Below are 13,428 nucleotides of genomic sequence, written 5' to 3'. Positions count from 1 at the left end.
CCTCATTGAATAATATTATGTAATTAATAGTTATCTACTCAAGTCAATAATTCCATGTATTGTTTAATCTAAAGGACTCAACACTTGAGTCCTTTAGATTAATCAGTCAAAGTAAATATTATTTATAAAATCATGTATAAAAGTACTAGTAACTTGAATTAAGAACTAATTCGATAATATACTCTGTATTATAAAGGATTGCATTTTTTGTCAGGCAATGCCTTTAAAAAGTTGTTAAGTTCGCTGGAAATAGAAAAAAAGTTGCGTGAAATTACTTTTTTACGTAACTCCGTTGGATTATTTGTACATACCCATAGAAAAAGGAATAATTTTCTCTTTGGTACATACATACTTATTGAATTCAAGCGGGATACGACTCTTCCTGCGTTTAACTCCCACCTTGACATTTTTTTTGTAAATTTTTAAATGATTTAAACAATATGGTTAAGCAAGGAAAAAAACGTTTTCTCGTTGACCGTTCCAATTGGATGGGAGAACTAAGTGAGAATGTGAGAGAATCTGTTATTCTAAGTAAACTGTCAATACCTGGAACACACAACTCCTTTACATACTCATTAAATAAAACTAGTGCCATTGGTCCAGATTCACCCGAATGGCTTCAAAGTTTAGGAAAGTATTTACCCATCGTGAGGCCTTATTTCTTCTTATGGTCAAGATGTCAGAACCTTGATGTGAATAATCAATTGATGGTAGGAGTGAGATACTTTGACATTCGATTAGCTGTGAAATCCAAGAGGGAGATAAGAGTCATTCATGCACTCTATGGAGATGAAATCAGTCCTCTTCTACAGAAAATAAGGGATTTCTTACAGATTCATAAAGATGAGGTTGTTATCTTGGATTTCCAGCACATGTATGCCTTCAAAGAGGAACATCACAATCAGCTTGAAGCTCTAATAGATGTAACTTTTGGTAAATGGATTTGTCCGCACTCTGTAGCCAAAGAGCAACTTACGCTTAATTTCCTAAAAAGCAAAGATATCCGTGTTATTGTCATTTATCCGGGGAATAGAAGGCACTATTGGAGTAGGAGTGATTGTTTGAATCCTTGGCCTAACACAGTCAGTCCTAAAAAGATGTTATCATTCCTAAATGAGCGCCTTCCTCTTCGGGATCCAAATATACTCTATGTCTCACAAGGAATTCTTACTCCGGACGGTTCATTCATTCTGAAGCATTTACTTTCCTCATTGAGAAAGGCTTTAGCGCCATTGGCGTCTTCAGCTATAGTCGACTCCTGGTTACCTATTGTTAAAACTAATAATATCGTTATTATAGACTACATCGTAGATTATCCAAGTTTTATCGACAGCATATTGAGGAAGAACGCTGTTCATTCTCAGTAGTGGTCAACAATTATATCATTAGTTATTATGGGAGTATAAAATCTATCTTTTTGTGTTATTGATAGCTTATAAATCTGCTTTGTATCTTCTTTTTACCTCTCGATGTCAATTTCACACTTTGTATAAATAAATATATTTTACAGATATATGCACATATTATGTATACCATTCCTGAATTTGTAATGAAGTATTTATCCGTGATATATTCATCACATTACGAGGCTTTGCATATGATACATCTGCATAATAAGAAGCATTAACTTATTTAAATAAGGTTAGGACTATCATAATTGTTGTTAAATTGTTTATTCATATGAAACAAACACCTTGGTATAATACACAAAAGTATATTTCAATACATAATATAAATTATATAAACTACTTTTTGAATCAATTGAGAGAGCGCGTCAATATGAAACAACTTATGGATGTATGTAGTATAAAAAAAATAACAATCATGTAGGCTCAAAAACAGAGCTTTCTCGTATCACCAGCCAGTAATGATAAAAAGTGGATTTAAAACCCACGATTTGAATTAATAGAGGAAGCTCATTTAAATTTTTTGCTCTTTAGTAAAGCTTTTTTCAAATTCCTTTGTTTATCCACAAAGGACCGTTTGACTTTAAACTTAAGTTTGTGCTTCAACATGGAAAAGTTCTTCTTCTTGTTTTTAACTTTATGTGATGATCCAGAATTCTCATTTGATTTCCCTCGATTTGAGCCGAATTTTTCACGATCCTCTCTTCCTTTCTTAACGGATTCTAATCTTGCCTCCTTGTCATGTTTACGCTTTTTGTAGACCATTTCGATATTCGCCAAATCAACTAATTCCTCACGTCCACCCGAGGTCTCTGAATTGGTCGTCTCCTCGAATTTTCGCTTCTTTCCACCTTTTCTAAAGGCTGTGATTTGCTTCTTCAATTGCGCAGCGTCAACTTTTCGGAAATCTGCATCTGTCAGAATTCTACTCTCAGTAATCGCAGAAGCTTTACTCTGTTTTTCGTCCATGGTCAAAAGTTGTTTCTCTTTTTTCTCTTCTTCAGCCTCAGATTCATCCTCACTTTGAGAAATATCTTCCCATTCGCTGTCGTCACTATTATTTTTCTCTTCCGCGTCCTCTTCAGGCTTGTCCAAATCCAATGCTTCAGCACCAGGAATAAAGCTCTTAGCATCATGTTCTCCATAATTTTTTCGTGAAATTTCTGCAACTGCTTCTGTAGGTCGACCTCGATCCTTTTTATGTAGAAGTTGAGGACAAGATAAACGATAAAGTGATATAAGAGCCTTTGAGGCCATCATGACTCCTTTATCTTTGTACGTTTTATACATCGCCAAGTCACGTAAAAGTGTTTCATCAATGGCCAGAGGACAACGCTTGCAAATTTCTCGGACAGCATTTAATCCGACAGCCATTACTTCTGCAGAGTTTCTTTCAGTAATAAAATTATTGGCTAGAGCCTTGAGAATCGGCTCAATGACATCTGGAGGAATTAATTCATGAGCTGCTTGCGCCGAAAATTGGAGCATTTTTACAACTTCTCTTTGATGAGGATTAAGAAAGCGAGCAATGTATGTATAGTAATTCAATATAAAGAGTTGATGCGTACCAATGAGTCGTGAGATGAGATCTAAAAACATTAATTTGATTTCAAACTTTTCTTTCAGATTCTCCAACTTTTTAAATAATTTTTCAGCAAAGCCTTGAGGATCGTGTATAAGATGAAGTGCTGAGAAGTTGAAAGACTCTGTTTTTTCTTGTTTTTTCTTTTTCGTATGGGACTTTTTTATATTTTCTAAGAGTTTCTTTCGCTTTCTGGACTTTTTGTTGACTTTGTTAGCGAGAGCAATATCCTTCACGGAGGGTAATTGATCCTCATCATCATCGTCATCGTCTTCGACCTCGTCATCCTTTCCCAAAAAGAAGTTGAGAGCCGTTACAACCATTTTGAGATTATCATGGAGACATGCTTCAGTTATTACGTTGACAGTTTTAGCATCATGCCACGCACCACTCTTGTACAAACGAGTACACACGTCCAGAGCTATCTTTGCACCATGAGAGTGGGAGTGACGCACGTTGCTCTGTACAAAGTTGGGTATTGCCGTGTTTTTGGGAGCAGATTTGATATCATTTACAATGCGATCCTTGAGGAAAATCCGCAAGGTTTTATCAGAGCACTTTAAAAGAATGAAATAGAGCGTAAGTAGTTGAATGGGCTGGATGGACCCTCTTCTTCCAAGGAGTGCCAAGGCTCGTACCATGGAAAACCGAGTCTCCGAATCCAGGACAGTGCTATGACGTTTTAAAACATCAGACAAAACAGTGGGGAAGATCCATTCTTTGTAGGATTTAGAGTAGAGATGCCAAACTTGGGAGAGGAAGTGAAGGATCTCCAGGAGGTCATGGGAACGCGAATGCTCGGAAGGATCCAACTCTAGGGTCTTGAGAAGGGACTGACATCGAAGGACTTGGAGGTCAAACTCTTCAGCATACGATTCAGGATCCCTCTTAATGAGATTTTGTAGAGCTGGGAGATTGTTCGGCAATTGATTGGAGGCTGAACGTCGACTCATCTCGAGAATCACTTCAACGCACGTGGACACTACTGCTCAGTCCTCACCTACGTAACAAGTAACATCAGTTTTTTAGAAATGTAAACAAATAACACAAGAGAAATGACGTCGTGCTACTATTTTTATTATATCATTACTCTTCGTATAAATATACAATATGACGTCACTTTATTACTAAAAGTAATGTGACAAAACCATTTTTAAAATGTACTAGCTATAGATAAAGATATATTATAATTTATAAGCCAAAGACAACCTAAGACTCTTTAAAATTCATTGATTTAATGAGTTTCCCTCCTACCTAGAGATTGCAATATGTTCAAGACCTTGACAAACCTTCAGTACATGATGATCAAATTCTTCATCAATGCTATGTATAAACAATGTCACCCAAATAATATTAATATAAATTATTTCAACTCAAAAATCCTTTTTTTTTAGTAAATAATGTCTATAAAATACAAATAATTAGATTGATATTTAAACAAAGTAGTTATTTGTTACATAAAAAGGGGAAATATCGTAGAGCCATATCTGAGGCGAGGTGAACGTAAACATCATCATAGAAAATATTTGTATTACAATTTACGAATATTCATCTTTTCTTTCGTTTGATTTAAAAAGTTCAACAATGTCTTTAAATGTTATTTAAACGAATTTAAGTAGTTGTTTAATTGCATAGGCAGAGTTTGAAATTTAAAAAAATTATATGTTGGTAACCTGCAAGATATCAGTGCTCTTATTGGTTATTTCTCCCTATTTTGAACATTCAAATGTATAGCTTTTATAGTGATTTGATCTCTGCGCCTATCACTTATCAGATATAATAAGTCGTCTTTTAATGTTAATTTTGCCAACACTTTTCTTTTTGATTTACACTAACGAGGATTGCGTTAATTTGTACATCCTTTATAACACATATTTAGGGTCAAGGGGGCTAGCACTCTAGCAAGCTCCTCATATGGTTACTCGGGCGATGAAATACAAGAGCAAGCTTGTTAGTGCATATAATATAAACTACTCTTTGAGTATTTGCATTATATTTAAGAATCTTTATGAATCTCCTGACTCCCGGCTCACTCATCAGCTATAAATTTTACTTTGTATGTGCCTAGTTATTAAAAATTACATTATTTTCATACTTTTAAGCTCATGAATGGAGTTATAGAAAGTCTTGACTGATGTTTCCCATTAGTTCTGTTTCGGCACAGAATATAAGAATCTTGATCATCCAAATGAACTTATTATATTATTAATGCAACATTAATGTGGGGGATATTTCATATTATTTGAATTAAACTTAATCTAATTCAACTCCATACGTAAATACAAGCAACTTTACTCACTCCCTGCTCAATGAAATGTAATTACTTAAAATTACATTATTTTGATCCTTCTAAACTCAAGAGTACAAGTACTAATAGATGCATTCTGTTTGAAGTTTTGTATCCCTTTCTGTTCAGCAACTAACATAAATACATAAGCATCTTATTAATTAATTATATTTAATTATTATTTAAAGATCAGTGGATGATATAATATTAATAATCTTGTACAAACCCGATCTGAAGTTGACAATTTATTTTTGTTGAATAAATTCATCATTTTAAATGATTAGTTTAATAATGTTTTTAAAGTTTACTTAAGAAAACCCTTTAACATATATCTACTTTGATTTTGAGTTGTATACATTAGGTAAATCCATCATCTTTTTGCTCAAAAACAATTTTTTAGTATTTCAAATATTATCTCAAAATGGAAGAATTGCTTAAAATACCACGTTACGTTGCGATAAAATTATAACTACGACAAATATTATGTAGAAAGCTCATTTGAGTTCACCACGTAAAATTTATTATCAGAAAGATGTTTTTCGCCACAATAGGTTGCGGGATTGGAGCTTTGTGCTCCGCCAGGTGGTATTAGAACTCTACAAGGGTATATACCTTGGACATCTGTTTATATGTCCTAGCATATCATTATAAGGGTGATAATTTTGATAAGAATACAAAAGCGTGCTAGGAGAAGGGAAGAAATACTTATGGCATCATTGATTAAATAATATACATCTTCTTCTATCAAGCAAGAACGTTATCATTCCGCCTTTATTATTCAATATTAATATAATATTAGATGATGATAGTCGATAGAGAACTGAATAAAATGCCTAAAATAACTTCGCCTTCTGTCTGGATTTATGAAAATGGAGGCCCAGGAATTTGGAAAATACTTACCGGATGAGAAACAGATGGTTTGTCGATATAAATGTGCCTTTAGTCTCCTATCTAGAATTACACGCCACTCATTATCCTCATCTCATATGAAGAGCATGGATATTCATCTAAAAAATCAAGTTAATGATGAATACATCAAGTCAGACTTTAACTCTGATCTCACAAAGATACTTATTGCTTATAATATAACCTTATCCATTGCTAATCATCTATGTGCAAAAAATTTATGGAGAAATACAAGGGTAAACCTATCCCTTCCCGAGGAACCATCATTAAATTATCCACACCAAATCACGATCAAGTTATCAGTCAAAAGTATTAAATATTTACTAATTTCGAAATGGAACTCTGAATTTTGTACTATGTAACAGTAAGTATTCAAGTCATCAATTTGGCTTCCTTTCTGGGAGCAAAGAAGAATTGAATAAAACAGAGACCTGGGAAGACATTTTCAACAAGTTAGTGAAATTTCTCACCTCCACAGAATTGAACCTAAGCTCTCTTTCATTCTTGAGCAAATGGCTTTCCTCTTCACCAAACCAACAGCTAGATAATATTCACCTTGTCTTCTTTCAACCGCACTCATGTGGGAGAATGTGAGCTCAGGACTATGTGGAATATCCTAAACATCAAGACACCTGGAGTTGTCTACGAAAAGAGAGATGAGCTTCGTGGACCAATCTCTGAGAAGAACAAACTTGGCCTCTCTTTCTTGAGAGATTTTTTTCGACTTTCTCATCGAGTGGCAAAACAGTAATGCACCTGGCCTCAGGCACCTTTCTAGCAACAAAGTAGACATTCTTTGCTGTAGCAGATCTGGTAGAGTATCTTCTCCTAGATGAAGACTTCTCCAATGTACTCCTAGGCATGTTCCAGTCTGATCCCATCGAAAGAAGCTTTGGCTGGTACAGACAACTAAGTGAAGGTATCTACTACATCAGCATGAGACAAATCCTGGAAGCAGAGAAAAATATTCGTATTCTGAGTCTTGTCCAATTCTCAAGCAAATAAGATATTTGTTAATAGTAAGCTTCTTTATTTAGGTATTACTTATTTTTACAATATAATAATATCATAACAATATTTGACTTTTTTAAATTTTCAGGTCAGACTACTTCAGAAATTAAAGGTCTGCTGGAGGAAGTCATGGTAAAAGCTGAGCTCATGGATGCTCTCTACTTAGTTGCCGGGGATATTGTTTTTTCTTTGAAGAATCAGATCATCTGTACATCATGCCAAGAGTTAATGGTCATCAGAGACACACCTCTGGACTCAATGACCTTCGATAGCCCAACCAATCAGCATGTATACCTGAAAGAGTTCATCGACATAATGAGCAGAGGGGGGTTGTCGACTCCATCCGACCTTCTCTACCTCTCCTGTCTTTATGCTCACCCCATGTTATCTTACATCACAGCTACTCCTGAAGAGAAAGACAGTTTACTTGGCACACCAAATTCTAGAGCTTAATTTGTTGCCACATTCATAGAGAGGATGCAGGACAGTTTAAACTGACATTATGTCCGTTGTGGGAGTAAAGTGCAAGGAAGGACACTCCTGGTCAGCTTTTCTTCAAATAATTTCATTTGCTTTGTTTAATGTCATGGGTAAAAATTTAAGTGCTAAAGTGAATGATGGCATCCGATTTTTAACAAAAAAAAGAATGGCAACTAAGAATTCAGGAGCTAATAGAAATGATTTTGATTGAAATTTAGCTTTTTTTCCTATTAGCTTCTGAATTCTTAGCAGTCATTCTCTTTTTTGTTAAACATAGGATGCCATCATTCACTTTAGCACTTTAATTTTTACCCATAACATTAAACAAAGCTACTTTAATTTTTCTGAGGGCTTCCACTGGGGATTGATGACTATTGTTTCCTGTGATGGCACGAATCCGTAAGAATACATTCTCCAGACGATCTTGATTAATATGAGTTGTTAAAATGAATCTTGCAAAATAAGCAAGACCCTGATCTGAATAATCATTGGAAACTTGAAATGCTTCGTCTGTATCTGCTGAAATTACTTTTACACTTTGAAATAATGATTTTGTTGAACGAATGGATATTACGAATGTCTCTGGAGGATTTTGGCTTCATCTGAACTGAGAGAAGCATAGGGAATATGGACTGAGGGCACTAAATCTCTTTTTAATTTCTTCCTGGCATTTAAGTCAAGAAGAGAGATTCCGACCAAAATCATTGGTTTTAAAATGTCTATCACAAATCTTAGTATTCTTTATAAGGGGTGATTCAAAACGAGCGGATTTTGGATTGTAGAAATAAAACACATAAAATAATATATTATGTTCAAAACTTTATTATGAACCGAAAAACAATCCTTTACAATTATTTCTAGATAATAATCCCCTTCATATGTTGGCAGCAAATGGCCTTTAAATGGTCCATTCTTTTGCGCCAATTTTCGATGACGTTTTCGAGCATTGTGACTGGAATCTCACGAATAACTCTCTCAATATTTGCTTCCAATGCTTCAATCGTCACTAGTTTATCCACAAAGACTTTAGCTTTTACGTAGCCCCAAAGAAAAAAGTCCAAAGGTGCGATATCACACGATCTTGGTGGCCAATTCACCGGCCCATAACGTGAAATTAATTGCTCAACAAGATGATGTCCCAATAAGTCCATTGTTACGCGTGCTGTGTGGCAAGTGGCACCGTCTTGTTGGAATCAAATATCGTGGAGACCATGTGCTTCAATTTGAGGTACCAAAAAGTATGTTACCATGGCGCGATAACGTTCGCCATTGACGGTAACGTGTTTTTCACGATCTTCGGCTACACTCTCGGCAACGGCCGCAATATTTTCTACGCTGCGAGCTGTACGTGGCCTACCAGACAACTGGACATCCCAGCAAGTTGCTGCCCCTTCAAATTTTTCGATTATTCTGCGAATTGTGAATTCTGAAGGTCGATTATGGGAACCATAAGTTGGGCGTGATTTGCGAAAAACTTCTTTCACAGAACGCTGATTTTCATAGTACAATGAAACAATTTGTACAAGTTGTTATGGCATATATCTTTGCATGAAGAATTGTAAAACAATACAGAGTAAAAATGACGTATGAATTTGACATAACTCGCGCGCACCCGTCAAAAAATCCCTATCCCTTTTTATCCATATTAATTGGATCTTTTCTCCAGCAGATTGAGATTAAAAGATGCTGAAGCTTCGAATTTTTCTGAGGAAATGGAAAATACTGGGCATCCCGTGGATTGGAACAGCAGGGCATGGCACAAACACGCTTTGAATCTCGAAAAGATTTTTAAGCACTTTTGCTTAACAGATCCAAATAAGTGAACTTCACTTCAATGAAATTATCTGAACGGCGTCATTACGTCAGCTAACACCGTAGAAGACCCTTGTTGTCCCATCTTGAAATATAGTCACCTTGCCTCTAAAGGACTCTTGCCTCATCCGCATCTGCTTACGCTTATTGTACTATACAGGGTATGCACGATAAATTGGTACTATCTTAAAATTCAACCTGCTTGATAAAAATGGAATTTGGAGTGTATTTGTTAATATGAAAAAGTTAGACATGATATTAAACAATAAATTTATTCAACATGTCCTCCCTCAGCAGCCACCATCTTCTCCATCCTGCATTCCCTGATGACTTCCGCGGAATCGACAGCATTCCACTCCCTCGTAATGGAGCCCTTCAGGGCGCGATGCTGTTGTGGCTGACCTTGCACACCTCCCTCTTCAACTTCCCCTACCAGTAGTAATCACACGGATTGAGGTCGGGTGAGTTGGAGGACCAGGTGTTGCGATCCCAGAAAGTGATGTGGGAGTTGAAGAGGTTAGTGGTCCTCATGGCGATGTGTGTGAGCGCTGAGTCTTGTTGGAATATGAACTCCCTCCCAGCGGCCATCTCTTATTGCCGGAGCATTGCCAACAAAAGTGGGAAGCCGTATTCCTCCACTTTTTTGCAATCTGCCGACTGTACCCTCCATCTGTGTGATGATACTTGCGTTGTCTGCGTTTGTCTCTGAATTGAGAACGGGGACCAAAACTTTTAAAGTCCTGTAATTGTAAGAAATATAAGTTCCGATTTTTGGGCACTGTAATTCAGCGTCCCATACGAATCCCCTGTTTATAGGTATTCTGTGACCTATGTCAGCACATCTCTCTGTTGTATTATCCGGAGATATCAGATGGAATGTTGGTACCACTTCAGGATACATATTAGCTTGGATCCAATAGCTGATCGTCATCCACGATCTCCAATCAATTACGCTGGGTATACCGGTTGTGATAAAATGCGATACCATGCTGGCACCCTTAACAGCATACCAATCTCGGCGTGATCTCGTCTTGTCACTTATCATCGATGCAATGTTGGGAATAGTTGCACCAGGTTCGGTGATTGCCCAGGCACACGGCCATCTCTCCACCTTATAAATAAGTTTGCGTCTCTCCCTCGTCAAGACGCAATCCCTGTTTATAGGTATTCTGTGACCTATGTCAGCACATCTCTCTGTTGTATTATCCAGAGATATCAGATGGAATGTTGGTACCACTTCAGGATACATATTAGCTTGGATCCAATAGCTGATCGTCATCCACGATCTCCAATCAATTACGCTGGGTATACCGGTTGTGATAAAATGCGATACCATGCTGGCACCCTTAACAGCATACCAATCTCGGCGTGATCTCGTCTTGTCACTTATCATCGATGCAATGTTGGGAATAGTTGCACCAGGTTCGGTGATTGCCCAGGCACACGGCCATCTCTCCACCTTATAAATAAGTTTGCGTCTCTCCCTCGTCAAGACGCAATCCCCTGTTTATAGGTATTCTGTGACCTATGTCAGCACATCTCTCTGTTGTATTATCCAGAGATATCAGATGGAATGTTGGTACCACTTCAGGATACATATTAGCTTGGATCCAATAGCTGATCGTCATCCACGATCTCCAATCAATTACGCTGGGTATACCGGTTGTGATAAAATGCGATACCATGCTGGCACCCTTAACAGCATACCAATCTCGGCGTGATCTCGTCTTGTCACTTATCATCGATGCAATGTTGGGAATAGTTGCACCAGGTTCGGTGATTGCCCAGGCACACGGCCATCTCTCCACCTTATAAATAAGTTTGCGTCTCTCCCTCGTCAAGACGCAACAGTATCCTTCATCCAGGGGATGACGAACTCCTCCATGACTTCGCAGTACCTTATCGCGTTAAAGTTTGCGTCTCTCCCTCGTCAAGACGCAACAGTATCCTTCATCCAGGGGATGACGAACTCCTTTCGTTAAACCTTTCTGTTGGGATTGAAGAAGAAAGGAGGCATCACCTCACCGGTGCTGCAAATGACACCCAGGGTCATCACGGAGGCCGGGAACTTTGTGGTGACGACCGCAGGGACCTCTTCTCTCTCCTTGGCAAGTCACCTGTCATTCTGGACGTTGTAGCTTCTGTCGACAGTCCAGTTCTTCTCGTCTGAGAAGAAGATGATTCTTCCTCTATGGCTCTTCAGGTCATTGAGGAGACGCTTACCGTTGGTGAGCCTGGTGGCCTTCATGGATGCCGTGAGGATGTGTTCTTTGGCCATTTGGTATGACCTGTACCCAAGGTCCCCATTCACAGCCTTGGAGACCAGCTGCTTGCTCACTCCATAGTTCTTGGCCAACAAGGTCACTTCTCATGTTGGGGGCCTTACGGCAGACCTTCCTCTCAATCTCCCAGGCATTGAAGACCCGGTACACCGTGGTCTTGGGGTAGTTAAGAAGCTTGTAGATAGTAGAGGGTCTGTGTCCCGCGCGAGCCAACTCGAGGATGGCGTCTCTCCTTGCTTGTTCCATGATGACTATTGTATGTCGTCAAAACAATTGTGGTGGAAGTTATAGTGTATTGTTCACGCAACCTTTTATATTAGTATGATTTAACCCCGAATATCCACATTATGGATCTGGATGAAGTTTAAAGTAGTTCCAATTTATCGTGGACACCCTGTATATATTCCAACGCAACCTTTCATCAAATCAAAGGTTATCCTTCAAATTATAAATTAATAAATATATAAAATAATATTTGTAAACACAATTTTAAATTATAATTTAAAAAATGTAACATAGGAAGACACTTCCATATTTCGACTTTCGATGTAATGTTTTTTATTGGTATATGACATCATGACGTATTTCATATTTTCATATTTTGTTAACAGTCATTGTGTTTAGGAAACAAAATTTAACCTGTTCAATAACGGCTATATCAATGTATATAAAGAATTTTTTTTTTTTAAAGTGAATTTTCAATGTATTAGAGCTATCATTTTTTTTTTAATATAAAGAGTTATAAAGGACAAAACAATTTATTCGTATCCATAGACAAATGTATTTTCTACTCCTAGCAGCCAACAACCTGAATATGTAATCAAAAATCAAATTTTGACAAGTCCTATAGTGTCAATGGGAGATGAAATAATTTTATAAAATTTTGACAGTTTATAGAAAAACCCTTAAGTTTTCCGGATCATACCTCTAATTTATTGGAAATGCCTGAAAGTTGACGAAAATTGTCCGTTTTTTATAAAAGAACTTTATAAAGCCAATTTTGAATGTATTATATCTATTCAAACGAAAAAATTTTATACAAAATTGTAGCTGACATAAAAATGTATAAGTAATTTTTTATAAAAATCTCTTTCTTATGTTTTTGTACCCTACTAAGTTTGAGATTACGAAACAACATTTTACAAATATAATAATGTATATTTCAGTAAAATAAAAAATGTATTAAATTTTGCTAGTTCATAGGAAAAGCCTAAAGCATACTGGATTATACCGGTTAGTTTACCGGAGATTTCTAGAAGTTGACTGTTTTTAAATGATTTAAAGCTATTGAAACACAAAATAATTTACAAATAGCTGTAGCTTTACTTAAAAATAGATAGCTGAAACAAACAAAAATAAAATAGCAAAAATTAATTAATTATGCAGAGTAATTTACGATTGAATAACTGCATATATATTTTGTTTTTTTGAAAAACAAGAAAAATCTCAAACAATAAGTATGATTTCTAGGTTTTGTAACATGGCTATATAATATTAATTGTTATAAAAAGTCAGTACAGTATGACATATTCTTATTCAAATTCAAACATCAACAGTTTACATGCCACTCTAGCCAAATGTTAAGATACTTAGAGTCTTATACTTAGTATCTAACATTTACCAATTACACTGGTCAACAAAATTTAATTTATTTTCTTGTAT

At 36.5% G+C, this 13,428-nt stretch overlaps 2 protein-coding genes across 2 annotated transcripts; one reads left to right on the top strand and one right to left on the bottom strand.

The window, feature by feature from the left end:
• Positions 1-440: 440 nt before the first annotated feature.
• Positions 441-1,513, top strand: LOC121113843 (PI-PLC X domain-containing protein 3). The gene has a single exon (XM_040707715.2). The coding sequence runs from the start codon at positions 441-443 to the stop codon at positions 1,365-1,367; it is 927 nt and encodes a 308-aa protein (XP_040563649.1). The 3' UTR covers positions 1,368-1,513.
• A 144-nt stretch (positions 1,514-1,657) lies between these two features.
• Positions 1,658-3,941, bottom strand: Mys45A (SDA1 domain containing protein Mys45A). The gene has a single exon (XM_040707714.2). It carries the CDS (start codon positions 3,939-3,941, stop codon positions 1,917-1,919), a length of 2,025 nt encoding a protein of 674 aa, XP_040563648.1. The 3' UTR covers positions 1,658-1,916.
• Between the last annotated feature and the right edge of the window lie 9,487 nt (positions 3,942-13,428).

This window comes from Lepeophtheirus salmonis, chromosome 2 (assembly GCF_016086655.4).
Source record: "Lepeophtheirus salmonis chromosome 2, UVic_Lsal_1.4, whole genome shotgun sequence".
NCBI classification, from domain to species: Eukaryota; Metazoa; Arthropoda; class Copepoda; order Siphonostomatoida; family Caligidae; genus Lepeophtheirus; species Lepeophtheirus salmonis.
Note: the sequence above shows the minus strand (reverse complement) of the source record. Positions and strands in the feature narration are given on the sequence as shown.

Excerpts from the sequence above, each read along its gene's own strand:
- Mys45A (XM_040707714.2), bottom strand. The coding sequence starts at position 3,941 with ATGAGTCGACGTTCAGCCTCCAATCAATTGCCGAACAATCTCCCAGCT.
- LOC121113843 (XM_040707715.2), top strand. The coding sequence starts at position 441 with ATGGTTAAGCAAGGAAAAAAACGTTTTCTCGTTGACCGTTCCAATTGG.